This window comes from Pelodiscus sinensis, chromosome 9, assembly GCF_052426305.1.
Source record: "Pelodiscus sinensis isolate ZL-2025 chromosome 9, ASM5242630v1, whole genome shotgun sequence".
NCBI lineage: Eukaryota > Metazoa > Chordata > Testudines > Trionychidae > Pelodiscus > Pelodiscus sinensis.
In genome coordinates, this window is record NC_143060.1 from 61,206,465 (window position 1) to 61,225,335 (window position 18,871).

An 18,871-nucleotide genomic window follows, 5' to 3' on the forward strand; every position below is an offset into this window, starting at 1 on the left:
AGTTTTGTTTTTCTTCATTTAAATCATTGCTCTGGGGTGGGGCTAGGGATTAGGGGGTTCAGTATGCAGGCTGCCCCAAGGCAGAGGAGAATCCCAGATCTCTCTCATGACAGCAACTTGGGACCAACTGAGAAGTAACTATTCCTGGCCGCTGCAGTGGGCACAGCCAGGGGTAAGGGTGTATGTCCCCCAGCTGGGGGACAGAAACAGACATACACAAACTCTCTCAAGTATATAGTAAATATAGTAAATAGAAGTTCCTTTCTCCACTTCTGCTCCCTGCTGGCCTAATGGGGTTTAGCTGTCCTGGTCCCCATTTCCGGACCCTTGCTTTCCCCATCATTGTGCTACAGTATAACGCTCTCCTGCCAGACTCTTCCCTTTCCATTTTATGAGAAAATTGAATTCCAGGCACACCCCATTCTTTCAGCATCACCAAATCCTTACATTGTGTTAAGTTATGATAAGAGGAAACTGCATGCCAAATTTGGTGGTCCTAGCTCTTACCGTTTAGGAGTTCTTGAACAAACAGACTCACGGACGGACGGACAGACAGACACAGCATTTCTAAAATATATAGTAAGAAGATTGATAGCCTCAGACACATGTGGCATATTGAAATTCTGAGAGCACAAGAATGTAAAAATTTTATTCATCAGTGTCCATTATCTTGTTGAGATATACTTTAACATACATGGGTGAAGAGAATGTATTTCAGTCATCAGAATAAGATTCTTTAGATGTAGATCAAAAGATAAAGCTGTTAACTGCAAATTTGGGTGCTCTTTGTAACAGCAATTTTCAAATGGTCAACTATTTGCTGTGTATTTCATAAAAATCATTCATGGATCATATAACATGCAAAAAAGAACAGGAATGGGAGAAGCTGCACATGCATATTTAATGTTGCAGAAAATAATTTTATTGTATTTGAAAAATAGCATAAAGTATATATTCAAAAGAGGGCAAAATTAACGTTTTGTACATAATTTTTCACTGCACAACTAAGCTAACTGCTCATGCTGTTGCTTGCTCCTACTGTTCTGGTAATTGTTATTTGTTCAGCAAAATTGATTTCTTTGCCCAATTTGCTTGATTGTTTTTGTCTACATTAATTGATGGTCTACTCCTGACATAGCCATTGATTGCTTTTCACCAACCACTGCCATTGTCTGCCACAGACATTCATCATATTTCTATTAATATCTTATGTTTCCTCATTTCTTTCCTCCTTTTTTACTCTCTCCCTGTCTACTGCTCTAACAACTGTACCTTCTAACCCTCAGTGTCTCATGTATCACCACTTGCTCCCTTCTGGCACCAATGATTTCTGCACCAACATTCACATTCCTTGAATTCCCACATCTATCGCTCCTTCAAACTCCACATCCATTTATATCCACCCCTCACACTCCTTCCGAAATCTCTTTATAAAGATAATTGACATTCACAACCTTTCATCCCTTGACCTTCCATCTTACGGCCCTCAGAGACATTGGATCCTGTCACTAACTTCCTATCTTCTACACAGGGGAAATTGAACAGTCATGTGACTAGACAGCATGAAACTGAATAGTGTAACTGCATACAATTTTAGCAGTTACATGACTATTTGATAGTCCTCAGAGGTGGGACCAGCAGCCCCTCTCCACGCCGGGGGGGAGGGGCGAGATCCCCTCAGACAGAGGCTGCTCCATGTCAAGTGGCAGCCTCCTCTGCCTCACCCCCGTGGTGTTACCTCTGTATCAGAGGCAGCCAGGGGGGAGGGGGGAAAATGCATGTAGTCAACAGGATTAACCACTAAGCCTAGACTTATTGGTTAATCATGTGGTCATCTACACAGTGACATCACCACTCTTATTCTGTTGATGAGAGCATTTGGTTCTCTCCCACCTTGTGGCTACGTCTACACTGGCCCCTTTTTCGGAAGGGGCATGCTAATTTTGAAAGTGGGAGTAGGGAAATCTGAGGGGGATTTAAATATCCCCCGCGGGATTTAAATAAACATGTCCGCCGCTTTTTTTCCGGCTTGGGGAAAAGCCGGAAAAAAGCGTCTAGACTGGCCCGATCCTCCGGAATAAAGCCCTATTCCAGAGAATCTCTTATTCCTACTTTGAAGTAGGAATGGCAAACTGGAAATTTTCACAAATTAATTTTTAATCAAATTTGAGTACAGTGCTACAAGAACTGAGTGATATTTGTTTTACAAAATTTTCAGTGATTTCTGGATTACCAACTGGCTGCAGACACATTCTCAGCTACCATCCAAAACATCACTAATGTTTAAACAAGAACGGAAATGGAATTCAGCAGACAGAAACTCAGTCAATGTAAACTTTGAAAGACTAATAAAACCAAGACCAAACCCATGTATAAGTATGAATTTTTAAAGCTGAACTTACTCTTACAGAATTCAAATAAAATAAGCAGTAACCTACTGCAATGTGACGTACTCTGCAGTATAAACGCCATCTGTTCTATTTATACAACACAACTGTAATATGAACTCAAGCAGTAGTACATGCCCTAAAATCATGGAATGCCAAAGTTAACTAGTAGATTGTTTCAAATGTTTCCCCACTTCTGCTAATCTGTGCATGAAATGGAATTGTACAACACACTTATGATTAAAGAACCACGCAATGACAAAACTATTTTAATACCAGTTACAAATGTACACCTGCATGCTTCCTAAAATACGTCACATCATCACAACTTCAGCTGACCAAATGAAAGATCAGTAAAACTAAGCAAACTATTTCAATATATTTACCAAGGCAGGAGTCTTTCCAATATCCTAAGTTTTGAACTTTAATGTACATTTCATGCACTCACACAGTTGTGACTGATTACCATTTTAAAGGTCAGAAAATACATAATTACATACTTCTGTTTAAAGGATACCTCAATTTGTGTGTGCATACACATGCATGTTCCTCAAAGGTGTTTCACCCATAACTATCACAAGTAACAATTAAGATTACTTAAATTGAAAGATTTTTTAAAAGACTATTTACTTTGTGTATTTGACAACACTGCATAGAGGGAATTTCTCTGTTGCCCGTGCATTGGGTCACTCATAACAGGGGAGAGAAACAAATATTTAAATGTGAACAGAAAATCTGAATATTTTCAAGAGACAAGCATGGTACCTGAAACACATTTTAATTTATTTTTCACTGAAGACTATTGTATGATAAATTGGTGCTTCTTCAGTATAAACAAACACAAGAGTATTCAGCAACATCACTGCACCACAAACCAATTGCTTCAATTCTCTGGCAGCTTTTTGCTCTAAAAGCCATGCTAACATCATAACTTTGTTTTCAAGGTACAGTAAACTTCCGATAATCCAGCACCTTTGGGACCCAGAGGGTGCCGGATTATCAGATATGCCGGACTATCAGAAGACGGAGCTATGAGGGGTCTGGGTGGGGGGGTGCCACCCCAGACCCCTCATAGCCCCCCCTTCCGATAGTCCGGCTCTGCCCCAAGCGTCCCTGATTCAGCCGCTGCTGAAACTGACCAGCAGCGGCTGAATCGGAGACACCTGGGGCAGAGCAGCTGGAGTGCTGCCGGGTTGATCCAGTAGCGCCGAGGAGCGGCGGTGAGGGACCAACCCAGCAGCACCCCAGCTGCTCTGCCCCAAGCATCCCCAAGTCAGCCGCTGCTGAAATTGACCAAGAGCTGACTCCAGGAAGCCTGAGGCAGAGCTGCTCTGCCCCGGGCTTCCCTGAGTCAGCCGCTGGTCAATTTCAGCAGCAGAATCAGGACGCCTGGGGTGCTGCCGGGTTGGTCCCGCAGCCCCCAGGGGCAGCGTTAGGGGACCTACCCTGCTGCGCCCCAGCTGCTCTGCCTCCGGCTTCCCCGATTCAGCCGCTGGTCAGTTTTAGCAGCGGCTGAATAGGGGAAGCTGGAGGCAGAGCAGCTCCAATGGTCCTGCCACACAGCTCTGTAAAGCTCCAATTTGTGACGCCGGACCAGCCCGACACCAGAAGTGGAGCACCCACGGGGACTACCCGAAGAAGAACTGTAAGTTTCTCACAAGGAAGGTCTCTGAGTAAGTTTTATGTAGAAATTTGAGTGTCTCATTCCACGTCTCCACCCCACAGTGGAGAATCATTTTTGTTTGGCTGCTTTTGTGCACAGTATTTACTCAGCTGTGACTACCGATGTAGAGTTAACTGGTTACCTGGTAAGCAGCAGCCTTACCAGCACACTTACCTGATTACCAGTTAACCAGTGACTGAGCTCGGGCAGGCTTAGCTGTACAAGCCCCTTGGACTGCCTGCCCACTCAGCATTGCAGGCTCAGGCAAGTCCAGCTGGAGCAGCCCGCAGTGTGGTGGACCCAGCGCGGCTGGAGCAGCCCTACCGCTTATGGTGTGAGGCGTGCAGGGGGCTGCCCCAGCGCAGCGGGTCCTGCTGTGTTGTGCCACAGACAGGGTACTGCTCCGGCATTTAACCCAGGCTGGGCAAAAGAGTATCTGCAGGCCAGATCTGGCCCACCAAGCTGTTGGATCCACAGGAGAAGCAATATGAAATTGGCCAATCTGTCAGTTTAACTTTTATGTTGCTGTCACAGCTAGAGATGTAAATTCCCAGTTAAGAAGATAACTGGTTGCACCAGGGGTGGGCAATAATTTTGGATAGGAGGAGGCCACTCCAAGAATGTGGTAAGTGGTTGAGGGCTGCACTCTTCCATTATATTGGGTGAAAGAGGGGATCGTGACCTGGAGCAACAAACAGAGGTGATAAGGGGGTACAGCATCTGGGTGGGGAGTGTGACTAGTGGTAGCAGTGCAGGAGTTTGGATTGTGACCTGGGAGCAGAGGGTTGGGAGAGAGAGAAGGAGAGGCTTGGGTGCCAGAGACAGGCTGTGGGTGGGATACCTAGCAGCCCAGCAGGTTCCTTAGCCAAGGTCCCTGCCTTCCATGCCCCTGTATGTGTTCATGGGAACTGCAGCTGCCACGTTTACTACTCTGAACTCAATGCTGTAAGCCCAGGGAATGTGGGAGGAGGGGCAGTTCACATGCTGCCTGTCCTGCAGACAGTCAGCTGCTATTGGCTGGAAACCAGCCAATGAGAGCTACTGGGGGTGGGAGCAGTACGAGAAGCCTGTCTCCCCTCCCTCCAGGCTCTCAAAGTTCAGGAACACACTCCTGACCTGCAGCTCGCTCTCCTTAGTGCTGAATGGGGGCTGGGCAAGCAGTGAGCTGTCTGAGGTTCTCATGGCCAACATGCAGCTCTTACCCCCCCAAAATGCGGCTCATGAAGCCGCTCCTGCACCCCCTCCCCCAACGGCTCCCACCCCCTACCGGCTCTCCCCCCACCTCCCACCTGGGCTTCCCTGTACTTACCGGGGCAGAGCTGCAGGGTTTTAAAAATGGTGCCCAAGATGGCGCCTGTCTTAAAGGGGCAGCCTCCTTTTTTAAAAAAAATAATAATTTTTTTGTTTTTGCTTGACAATTCTGGTGAGGCTCTTTGCATTTTTTCTCACCGCTATTTTGGCTCTCTTTGTTAAATGGGTTGGCCACTCCTGGGATAGGACAATGTCCGTCTCGTCTCACCGCCCCAAACAGCAGAGGATCACATCTGTTATTTGAGGACTATAGCTATCAATCCTATTAGGTGAAAGAAAGTCTATCCTGTAAAAGAGGTCAATGGTTCAGTTTCTCTTCTGTTAGCTCAATGTTAAGCTCTAAAAGCAGCTGAGGCTAGAAACATGAAGACTGTGTTCTCAGCCTACGGAAGATAGATATATAGTGGTTGTATAGCACTAGCTCACTGTTTACAAACATATCACCACTGAATGAGACCAGCCACCACAGAAGCACTTGCCACAATATAGTAGAGGAAAGGAAAGATGTGTTGAGGAAAATTGGGGCGTGATAAAGCTATTGCATCTCTTACCCCATGCCGTAATAAACCTGTCAATCAATCCTGAAATTTGAGCAGGAATGTCAACCCTTGAATAGGTGAAGCACTTGCGTGTCTACATAATTTGTAGCCTAAGGCGATGTCTACATTACAGGGTTTTTGCGCAAAAACCCACGAAGCATCCAGACCTCAAGCGTATTTTTGTGCAAGAAATTCCACAGTCAATTGAAAGAACAGAGGGCTTTTTGCGGTCTAGGTATATCTCCTTCTATGAGGCATAACTCCTTTTTGCACAACAGTTCTTGTGCAAAAAGATGTGTGTAGACGCTCAACAGGAGTTTCTTGCACAAAAAGAGTCTATCAAAAAAAGCACAGATGCTCTGATGGCCATTCTGTGAATGGCACGCAGATCTTCCTTGTGCAAGCGTGTCCATGCAGTGTGGATGCTCTCTTGCACAAAAGCACAGCACTTTTGCGATGTGCTTTTGAGATGTGGACGCGCTTTGCACAAGAAGTTTTTGTGGAAGATCTCTTCCGCAAAAACCTTCTTGCACAGAAACCCTGCAGTGTAGACAAAGCCTGAATGAGATCTGTAGCCTTCTAGAGCAGTTAAATATGATAGGGTTCTTGAATTCACCAATTTGTACTGTAAGCAAAAGCTACCTACAAAAAGTCAGAGCTTTCAAGCACTCTCAATACATTTTACACTGACCACTGGAGCATCAAAACAAAGTATGTCATGGCCAAGTTTTAAGAAGTAAGGAAAAATTCAGCTAGCAAAAGAGTTTCCTGCATCAGCAACTCCTGACAGCTGGGTTGTACCAATTTTCATGTTTATGGCCCCAGAGAAATAAATTCTACGTCTGACTAATTCATTACTGGAATTTGCACTCTTGCAAGCCTGAACAGAGATCACACATATTCTGATACTTAATTTCTTTTGAACTAGCCAGAGAGAAGGTACGCAATTGCTCAGAATAGAACACAACACTGAGATACGCATCCACTACCCTAATTCAGGCAACTAAGCACAAAAGCAAGAATAATAGTACTTGGCTAAGATCTACAGGAATTCACAGGGGGAAAGGAAACTGTGAAGGATCACTTTTAACTGAGCTAGAATTGAGTTACAAAAATCAAAGGCGTAGATTTTTCAAAGGCTTAAATGACTTTCTTTGGGTGTTAGGCACCAAATGTGACTTTGAAAATCTACTCCCAAGAACTCATTTACCATCTTCAGTTCTAACCAAATCATCCAAGAAGTGATGGGTGTATCTTAAGATCACAGAGTCAAAGGCATCATCAGGGAAAGAACACCAGTATCTACATGAATTCAGAAATAGAAACCAGACAAGCAAGTTCCATACAGTAATTAGCCTCATTCCAGAGTGTAGGGCTCAGGCATAATCCCTGCTCTTGGCAGACAACAGTTTACATGCAGTCATGAACCTGTTCCCCCTTTCTCTTAATTATCCTACTCTGATTTTAGGCCTTCCGAGACATTTTCATGAAGGACACTTGCCAAACAAAATGGTCTTGGATCAGTGGCAGGGTCCCCTATGGCTGATTCATAGCTAGTGTTCATGCCTGATAAACAACATGCACCAGGTCAGTGATACTCCCCAGTTTCAGTGAATGCCCCACAGCTAGCATAATTTGCATTTGCCACACCTGATTGGACCATTGGTCCGTCAGAATCCAGTATCCTACAAAAGAGGTTTCAGACACTGGCACAACATCGCTCTCCCCCAATTCTCTGGAACATATTGTCGATGCCACAATGTTGTATATAGGATTCCAAAAGAGGAGATTTAGTTTAAGACCTGTATTTTGTAACAATTAAACTTACCTTCTGAATCATGAAATTTCCAGGTTCAAAACTCACCAAAACCACATTTGTTTAAAGCTATAGCATCAGTAAAAGAATCTGCTTGTTAAAAATGATACTGAACCTGTTTGTGCCCCAAAAAAGTCATCTCATACAACAACTTTAGACAACTACCCACAGTGTAATCTATAAACATTGTTTGGGTCCACTACAAATGTGAATATCACCGAAAATCACTGTGACATTAAACTAGCCAATTGTAAGCTACCCATAAACCAATTAACAAAAAACATTGAAATGTAATCAACTGAATGTGAATTTCATAGAGATGTCCTAGACCAACAATCATTAACCATTTATGTGTAGTAATAAACATTAGTGATATATGTTGAGTGTATTTGTCTACGTTAAGCTAATAACAAGCTACAGTAAAATCTCCCTCTCTCTCTCCACACACACACACACACACACAAATATATAAAGATTTTCCTGCTGGGCGACAGAATGATGTCATCACGCTCTCACACACTCTGGCTGTGAAGCCACTGGACGGGGGGGAGGTCGATGAGTGTAACGAGCGAAGCCCATCAGAATTTTATATTTTTATTTGTGCATCTGTCTGTCCTTAAATTCATTTGTTCGAGAACTCCTCCTAAATGATTAAGAGCTAGGACCACCGAATTTGGCAGGTAGCTTCCTCAACTTAAAACAAGGTCATGATTTGGTTGTGACAGAAAAACACTAAGTGCTGGAATAGGATTGTTTTCTATAACACAGAAAGGGAACAGGTTGAGAGCAGGGACAGTTATGGAGCACAATGACCCCTGGGGGCAGCGAGTACAGAGGACAGTTATAATATAGAGTGAACACAGGGGGTTGGCTGCACCAAGAAGAGTGGCCAGCTGGGGCCAGAGCTCTCCATATTGCCAGCAATGGCCTAGTGGCCCCACTATCACAAACCCCTCACCCCTGATCCTAAGTCACAGTACCAAACAGGGTGGGAGGCCACTAGCACCTGTCAGCAGGCGCTTCCCCTTCCGCCCACCTCCCTGCCCCCAGGGCCACTGCAGCCCTGCCACGGGCCAGGGGAACCATCCCACCCAGAATGAGATGCAGGCCGACCAACATGGCCCTGGCCCACACACCCAGAGCACATGTAGGTCCCAGTGAAGACTCTGCCCCCCCCCTTCCAGAGGTACCACAGGCAGGGGGCAGACAGCATGGCCCCAGATCTCCCCCAAAGCAGATGTGTCCCCCTGGAGCCAGGGCAGGACCACACAGCCCTACCCCTCCCTGTCCCCCCAGCTGAGCAGTGGGGACGGGGGCACCCCAGGGAGTTGCCACAGGTGGCCCTAGTGAGTCCCCCAAACCTGCCAGCCCTGACTTCTGCACCTCCCAACCTCTGCCCTAAGCCTTCCCAAGTACCTGAGCTACACCAGGTAAATCTTCAAGTGTGATACAGGTGGTACAGGTTGAACCTCTGTGGTGAGGGACTCTTTGGTCCAGAAACATTGGTGGTCTGGAAGGACCATGGATATTGCAGGACTATAGAGCCTGCCCCCTCAGCAGTAGAGGTTGCGGTGGCTCAGAGCAGAGCCAAGCGGCAGGGCCACCTGGACAGCAGAGTTTGCAGGGCACCAGAGCCCACAGGCGGTGGGACTGAGAAATCAGTGTGTGTGTGTAGGGAGTGGGAGGGGAGTGGAGCTTGTAGAGCAGTGGAACCCACAGCCAGTGGAGCTGCTGGGAGCTCCGACAGGGTGGTGGCTCTGCCGTGACGCCACCAAGAGCTCTGGTGAGGCTGCTGCAGCAGCTGGTGGGACTGAGAGGCTGGGGAGAGGAGCCTAGGCATTAGGGAAGAAGAGCCCAACAGGGAGCCTAGCACCCTGCATCCCAGACCTCACCTGGCCTCACAAACTCCATTGTCTGGGACAGGTTATGCCCTGAGGTCCAATCTGTAGATGCTAAAATCCTGTTCCTGTCTTAGGAGTCATTAATTAATTGACTCAAAGTTTAAAGAACTAACTTACTACAGCGACTAGTATTATTATTTATATTGTCTTCAGATTCATCTTCTATGTGATGACGAACTGCCTTGATAATCTGAATGCCTAATTGATTTATGTAAACAGATGCAACTAGTATGGCTGTGTGTTCATAGGAAACACAATTAGCTTCAAAGCAACAATATACAGTCTAATCTTCATCTTGGAGAGGTTCTAGCATGACAAGAGCAGTCAAGGTTATCAATTTGCTTTAAGATAATAAAGAAAAAGTCCAGGGCCCAATCCTGCCATCTCACATCTGCCTAAACTTTGACAGAGAAGATATAAGGAACAAGACTGAGATCTCCTGGTTTACTCTGTATTTAACCTGTAATTGTCATGGAAGGACTTGAACAAACTCTACTACTGGATTGCCTATTGGACTATAACCTTTTAAAGTGATTCCAGAGACAGAGACAGAGAGTGTATCAAAATATCAGATTAAAATCCAAAAATGGTTTTTCCTATAGCTGCTCTTAGCCAAAGTAAAGCAGACTTGTTTAAAACAACAAAATCCAGATTTACCCTCATTTTGAAGGCATTTGTTACATTTTAATTGTTGAGCAGAAGAGCTGAGCCTTGGTGCTGAATCCGGGCAGTTTCTGCTCTTAAAATTCCCCTTGAAATCAACAAGAATTTTAGGTGTACAAAGAACACACCTCCACATTTATTCAATTAGTTCCACTTCCTACTTTCAGGTCTGAATATGAAAGCTTAACTGGAATTCTAGAGGTACCATAACAGTAGTGGAGTTCCATTAATCAAATTACACAAGGGAACATCAGTCACCTACTGTGTGCATCCCCGTAGCAGCAAGAACAGACTCCACCAGCCAGTAGAAGAGAGAAAGTTTACTGCTTCTCCAGGATACAGCACAGCATAGACATGACATGGCTACAGGAGTCAGGGCCAGGATGCCTCAGACTCCTGGGGCTAGGGGGGTCCATCACCCCCTCAGCACTCAGCTTAGTCTGTTCCCTTCATGTTTCCCAGCCAGAAAGTGCCTCGCTCCCAGGCCCTGCCCCTCATCCAGGTGTTCATCTTCACCTCCCTTCCTTTGTCTCTCCCCTGGGGAAGAGTTTTGCTAACTGCTCAGACTGGGACTAGGTGTCTGGGCCAATACACATGTGGGTGAATCAGTGGGAATCTCACATCACAACACAGGGGAACCCCCGGTTACAGAGCAGACAGCACCCCCACTACATCACACCTACCTACTACCCCACCCCACTGCATCCCAAAGAAAGAGTCCCCACCACTTATCGAAGAGCTAGAGTTACTTTAAAGCTAAACCTGAGTTCACTGGTGTAAGATCACACAAGGATCAACTAAGTATGGTTCATCCTCACACAACATTGAATAAAAATTTATTCTATGGAGCATTTTCACTCATACCTGAACAAATGGTTCTTGCACTGGGCAATGTGCTAGGATTATGCCAACTACAGCAATAGAAGACTCCACGGTTTCTGGTGGTAGTATCCATCTTTTCTTGGAGTCTCCCTTGAAATGGATTGACAGTTGGACAATCTAGCTGCATGGGTCCACTCCACACTAGCAGAGGAGAGGAGCCTGGACTGGTAGGTTACCAATAAGATAGCTGTCTTAGGCAGTTGCATTAGGGATAAGTGAAGTAACAAAGAGAAGCATCTCTCATGATTCCTTGAACTTTCACTACAACACTTAGAGTAAGTTTGCAGTTGTGGCAAGGTGGATTGGAGGCCAAGCATCTCAGACCCATTGCTCCTCTTTCTGGCTTCAAATCCATCCTGCCCCTCAAACAGGTTGGCAGCACTTATAAAATACATTCGGAATTATCACTATAATTTCTTTAACAGCATACTTCTAAAACCAAATGTGGCTATTTAGGATTTACAGTGGTATGGTCTAGAATGCAGAAAATTCAGCCCTTAATAAAAACTTGGGGTTACATAATGCATGAAAAATCAATTGCATGCCATAATGCACCAATATATATGCAATTTTCCTTTTCCCAATCCACTGATTGCATCTCTTGTTAAAGTCACATAGCTAGTCAATTTCTCATCAGAAACCACAGATTAGCATTCAGTCTCCTTGGTGATACACAATGCTTCACTCTCTTCACACAAAAAAATGAGAAACTTAACACATGACCTTATTGGGCCCTGACCCTACCGCCATCACCACTCCTTGCCCCCTCAATGTTGTATGGATGGCTGCTGCTCAGAGCATTAAGTCTAACAGCCCATCACAGTGCAGTATTTAAGAACCACTGGGACAGCCATGTTATTGTACACAATATTATTGGAACTGCTTTGCACTCAGAGTGAATTCATACATTCTGACATAGCTGTCTACCATATGGCTTTTGGCTACAGATATAGATTTTGGAATGTTTTCCTGACTGACAAGTCACTAGCTTTTATATTATTTCTTTGAAACTGCTGCATTTGTGCATCTGAGAACTGAATATCATTAATTCAATGTTATTTATACAGCATATTAGCTATTAGCACAGACTATAAGAATGGCTGCCATGTCCAACAGCAGCAGTGGAGCAATTTAAAATAAGGTAATTTAAATTGTTAAGTCACTTGAATTTTTTAACTATAGAATCACTGAAGTAAAACTAATATAATCTGTTATTGCAATTTTAAAATTAAAAATAAACTAAGGTTATAAATTATTTGTTAAAAAATGATACTACTGGCAGGATTTCTTATTTGACTTTTATAAGATTGCAAAAAAACAAAATATTAGAAATAAAATCTCTAATCGGGCAGAACACTTAAAACAGATGTGCAGGGGAGCCTAGAGACTCGCCAGGCAAGGTTTAGGGGGATGACTCCACACTACTGGAAGAGGCAGGGCTGGAACAGCCAATCCTCACCACCACCTGGACCACAGCAACCCACCCCAGCCCTTAGAGCTGCTTATAGTGCATGCGGTGTCCAATGGCAAATTAAAGGACCTGGGGTTCTGGGTGTCTCTGCTGCTGCAGCGGAAACAGCTGCGAGCCCTGGGTCCATTTGAATCACTGGGCCCAGATGCAATTGCCCACTCTGTCCTCCTCTCCCCCTCATTGGATGGACGCTGATGGACTTCAATGAGACTACAAAGGTGCTTAAAGTTAGGCATGTGCAAAATTAAAAGTAGTACAGAACACCTAGTTTAAGACTGTAAAGTAGGAAGAAGTTAAAGAACTAACAACATGGACATAAAATTCCTAATTTAAAAATCATTCTTATTCATTACAAGTAAGAAGAGGTCAAATTTTGACTCTATGCAGACTGTGTTCTAATAAAAAAGGCAAATATTTCAACATTAATTGAGATCTATATTAGTTCCAAGTCAACTAAACTATTAATACTCCTTTCTAAATTCACTATTGCCTGGTCCTCCTTTTTATCCCCCATCTTTAAGCACACACGAAACAGAGATTAGGGCCAGGAATGATTACTTTGACTTAGCACACTGCCCTTGTTTGCACTAAAAATATTTAATCCTAAAAACACTCATGCTCATACTCTCATCCCAATCTTATGGTTATAACCAACACATGGTGTGACCTTTAAGCAGATTAATGTAACAAACTGAATGGGACTGCCTCACTGGGATAATCATAGGAGAGATTCTTTGTTCCTCCATTGTATTATAAAGACACATCAGGATTCCATGGGATGTTAGTGAAGTGAGCTGGCCATTTTTCCAAAGCATCTTACAGGCAGTGTCTGGCAGAATATGATCTCATTTCAATGATGCTACTTCTTCCCTGTCCCCAGCATGCATTTTTTAAACCAAAGCAACCAATCAACATTAATTCCTTTCCATTATTCACTGATGACAGCTGATCTCCTCTTAAGTCTTAATTGCATAATAACAATTCAAGCATCACATTTTATATAAGGAATTAGTGGAAAACTCAAAGCTACCACATTGAAATGAAGCTACCTCATAGTAAAGACAGCTGTTTGCAATTCTGATTGCATACAGTATAAAAACCAGACTGTTTTTGTGAATGTTCGTGTATTGTTTCTTTATAGCTGTAACAAAAAGTGTTTTGATTTTTTTCACTACCGGTCCTGACTGCCATTTCGTCATAAAAACATTGCTAACAACTACCAATATTTGTGAAATGAATATTCTCTGCTCTACAACCCTCATTGCTGATCACTAATATGAAATTTGGCATGTACCTATTATAAAAGTTCACTAATTTTCTTAACCAGAGAAAAGGAAGCACCTTGTTGTTTTTGTTTTGTTTTCTCTTGTTGTAGAAGTAGCAAACCGTGCTGTGTTTTTTTCCTGATTCTGATGTGTTATTCAGCACTATTAATGAATAATCCACACTAGTTTTGCAACAGGACTGATAAGCAGCTCTCCTGACCCACTGCTCCCAGAAGACAGTTTTTTGGTTGCCATTTCATATGGGACAAGCCAGCTTATTAGGTCCAACTTTGTCTACCATCTACTATACTATAACCATAGCTCTTCGATTGTCCCTGTTTTCACAGTCCTTATTTGATAACATCAGAGTACTGAAAAAGAAAATTGATGTAAATAAATCATACCAAAGCAATAACCTGCTCCCACCCCAATTTCAGACAGAGCTTTTTGCTTGTACCATTTAATATAAGTCTCAACCAAGCTGTCTACAAACTTGCTTTGTCTGCAACCGAGATGATTCCTGTCACTAAATTACAAGGTCTAAATCACAGTTTTCCCTTCTTACTGATAAACAGTTATTTACACACAATTACTTCCTTGGCCTTTTGGACTTCATTCATTTCCCACCTTTAAGAAAAAAAAATCGCACCTTATTTTTTTTTAGCAAACTGTTAAAGACTACACTCAGGACTAGGGATGTAAATGGGTAACCGGTTAACCATTGCCTGGGAGCATCTACGTGGGCTGGGAGTCGGCAGCCTCACGGGGATTTATGGGGGACCGACTGAAATGATAGCAGGAAGGGCTACTAGGCTCCTAGCCCGTGAGGCCATTCAGGCTGGAAGTTGGCAGTCCTACCCTGCACCTGGTTCCGGACCCCCTACAGTCCCTGCTCACGGTGCAAGGTCCGCACCAGCCCAGGCACTTCTGCCCAATGTGCTGAAACAGCCCCTCCCACCCAGCCCTGCTTAATCTGTTAACCCATTAAATTTAACGTTTAACTAATTAACCAAGTAAATGGGATTTTACATCCCTATTCATGACCCATTCCTCACGAACAGCCCTGAGATTCGGTATTGAAATCTGCAGCCTCAATTGTATAGTGATCTACAGCCTCAATTATTTGTCTGGGGTGTGGCTCGGGAATTAAAATTGTTCAATATCCTATCTCATACAGTACTGAATACTTTTATCACCACACTTGAGTAGACTAAGGAATACTATAAGGCCTTCATTAATTTTAATTGCTGGAATAAATCCAAGTCAGTTTACAAAGGGATTTGAAGACGTTAACCCAACATTAATCAACAGTATGCTGCAAATGAAGATTATAACATTCGCATTTTAGAATGAGTGTGTGTAATCAAACAGACATGCCCCCAAGCACTGGTATCTCTCATGGTTTGAGCCCCACTCCTGTCACTTTTCATATATAAAGCGTGCGTGCGTGTGTGTGTGTGTAAAAGACACTACAGAAACCCTGTTGCCTTTGCTTCTTTCTACCTGCAGTTTCATTTTGCTGTAACATCATTAATTAGATTAATTCTTAAATTTATATATAAAGTGTTGAAGTGTCACTATTCAACATCCCAATAACAAAATTAGAATATTTTCTAAACCCCTTATATGATTTATCCTTCTCACAGGTAGTGATCCTTGTTTAGAGAGTGGCAAAAGGAATAAAATTATATCCTACTGAGATACAAGTTTCTGGAGTAAGTAGGAAGAGTGGTTCAATTGCAACAGATGTAAAATATTTTTAAAAACAAGTTAAGTTTCAAAATCCCTTAAAATAACAAAGATTATGTTGAAAAATATTTAGAGTGGACCCTGTCCACTCAAGCAAATAATCAGAATGAATTATTTACAGGCACGCTTTCATCTTCACTACAGCTGAGAAGAGCTGAATTCTAAGGAGCTTAGGGAGATGCCGACACATCTGCTAACCAGGCAGAATAATGAGTAGGAGTCCAAGCAATGACAGTCCAGCAACCTGTTTTCCTGAGGGGAGAATACTGCCGGGAGACAACAGGAGAAAAGCAGAGCACTACTTTCCCTACGTGAAGCCAGTATTTCATGTCTTAGTTCCAAAGCGCTTTTTGCCTCAGAGAAAAAGCAAGGCACGATACCTGAGTTTCACCACAAAACCCCAGAAGGTGCTTCCAAGCACTTCCTCTTACAACAAAGTCACGGTGCCAATTTCTACTGACTTGTTATACTCATAGGCACATTTTCCACCAGAAACTAGGGATGTTAAATATCGATTAGCAATGGAGAGAGATACCTGATCCTAAATCTCCTCTGACACTACTAAAAACCAACTCCAAAAGCTGCTTTTTGTTGATCATCACTTGCCTTCCTTCCCTGTTAGCTGAGCAGCTCCTCATCCAGCTGGCCAAAGAAGCAACCCACATATAAAAAAAAGGCAGAAGCTCAGGAGGAGAGCAAGCAGAGGGTGGAACAAGCAATTTAAAGATTAGGATAATTTTGTAGTTCTCTTAGAAAGGAGATGTAAAATAAATGTAATGAGTTTTATCAGGAAAATTAGTTTTATGAGTCATCATTTGATTAACAAAGCCTACTCTCATAATGCAACAAGTTTAAAACAGATAGGAATTTTTACATAACATCATCAAAGGAACTTAATGCCAGTGAACAGACACAAAGAAAAATATCTACATTTAAACAAATAAGAACAGCATCCCTCTGAACACAGGATAAAAGTCAGAGGCTTTCACTTGTGCTTCGGAGTAGAAACTGACCAATAGCTGGGATCAGGAAATAATTACCCCCAAAATGCAATACTGCAGTAATTAGATGGATGGCTATTTTCTACATTTCTGTCCAGAACTTTGCATTAGCCACTTTGGGGGATTGGAATTGTCATACTAGAACCGAGTACTATTCTCAACTCATAAGGGATCAGTTGCACCACTGAATGACCGAGTATCCTTATACACAAGAAGAAAATAGTTAAGCTTCAGACTATAAAAATACCCTTTTACTGTTCTAATGATTCGCTATACAAGGCTTTAAAAATCTGGAAAAGCAGAATTTTTTTCAGCCTGAATCTTGCTTCCCTTTTGGTCAATTAAGCCTGTCAGTTTCAGGGGGACAGGCAAGAGGAAGGTGTGCTTGGTAGTCCGCATCCAGCAATGCAAGCATGATTCAGGGTCACAGCTCACTTACCTTCTATAGAAGGGGCCTGGTCCTGAGCTGCATAGAGCATCTCCTTGAAAGCCTGCAGCAAACAGAAAAACAATTAAACCAGTCAGCACAAATAAGGCAAGTCACTCTGATAAGCCTGTTTGAAAATGAATAGCAATTAAAGACTTTTTAATTCCTCATAAAAAGGTATGGAATGTGAAGTCAGGGAAATTATTCCTGACAACAACAAAAACAAACAAACTACATGTTTACTGACAGCTTTGTCTAAAACCTGTTGCCTTGCTGGCTAAAAGACTACCCTGACAGCATAAGTAAATATTCTTTTTTGGGAAAATATGTCAGATTATGTAGGATTGGATTTTACTAGAAAGAAACCAGAAAAGTCCAGAGCTTTGGCATAACCTAAGAGGAATCTGTGACAGCAAAGCAAGAAAGCCTCAGGGACTGCTTCCCAGTATTGCCAAGTACTGAAAAATACATATTTTTTTTTAAAAAATGAAGACAACATGACAAAAGAAATCTGCACATTTCCCTTTTTGTTTTCTATTGAATTTGAGATGAAAAGAGAACATTTATCTCAGGGTGGATAAAAATTGGTTAGAAACAGAAAAAATCTGATTTTTATTAACTCGGATTTTTTAAAATAGTCAATAAAACACTACGTTTCTCATTTAAAAATAGTTACAATTAAGTCTCATCACAAACATGCTGCACATACACTTACAGTCTCATAAAAATAAATTAATGGCTCTAGTCTGTCCAGCCTAACCACCAGCTCTTGCTTTTTGAAAGTTCTGGGCTTTCAATTTCTGTTTCTCAGCAGACTAAAAAGTAACATATGCAAAGAAAGACAAGTTGGATAGGACTGTTTTTGTTCTGACGTTGTCTAAAGACAGAGACACAATATATAGGGAAGGATGGAGGCAACATAGAAAGGAACAGAGGAGAGGACTGGAAAGAAAAAGGAAAGATGTTATTCAGCGTGCACACACAGCTTCCTATATTCCCTCACACTTTTACCACAGAAAAACTGTTATGGCTTCTATGTGCAAAAGACCCCCTATCTGGAAATATTTTGAAGAAAAATCATTCTCTGGGTTAAAAAAAGGAGAAATGTATAAAATGTAAGCAGTGCAAGAAGATGATGCAGGGCCTAGTTACAAGAATGAAACATCAGGAAAACTGCTTATTGGGAGAAAATGATGTAGATGAAGATGTGTATATGGCTGAAGAGCAATGTGAATCAACTGGTTACTTAAATAAATCACTTTGCAATACATCCTTCTTCAAGACTCTCTCTATGCCCTTTTAGTACAAGTGTGATTTGAGTAAATTCCCAAGCTGTTGGCTATGTTGGATGTTGCTAGCAAAAAGTTTAGCTTAACTAATTAAACAAGCCATGAGGTTTAGCTAATTAGGTTTAGAATCGATCACTAAAGTATATAATACAGAAAGTTGCAGTAAGAGAGATCTAGAGTTGCCAGTTGCCACTCAATGTCATTTTCTTATTTTACATTACATTAGGGGGCTGTCCCCTGTTCACTGCACTTGACAATCCCCCACTCTCCAGCCACAAAACCCCTGCTTGCTACATTCAAGTCCGACGTCATTCTGTCATGCGGCAGGAAAAGCTTTTTTATAGAGAGATATAATATATGCCCCTTATTTTGGGAGCATCATAGTCATAGACCATGAACAGACTTATGGCATTACCATTAGCCTATTCCCTATAATTCACCATATCTCAGCTTTTCTAATGGAACTCCATTTTATACTTGTTTTCTCAAAAAATCAGAAGTGCCAGC

General features: G+C 42.6%; 1 protein-coding gene across 2 annotated transcripts in view; it reads right to left on the minus strand.

The window, feature by feature from the left end:
* Nucleotides 1-18,871, minus strand: part of XPR1 (xenotropic and polytropic retrovirus receptor 1) — a 167,513-nt gene that overhangs the window by 141,330 nt on the left and 7,312 nt on the right. For both annotated transcript variants that reach the window (XM_075936816.2, XM_075936817.2), the window contains exon 2: nt 17,088-17,139. In XM_075936816.2, coding sequence (XP_075792931.1) covers nt 17,088-17,139 — 52 coding nt within the window. The remainder of the gene's footprint in view (nt 1-17,087; nt 17,140-18,871) is intronic.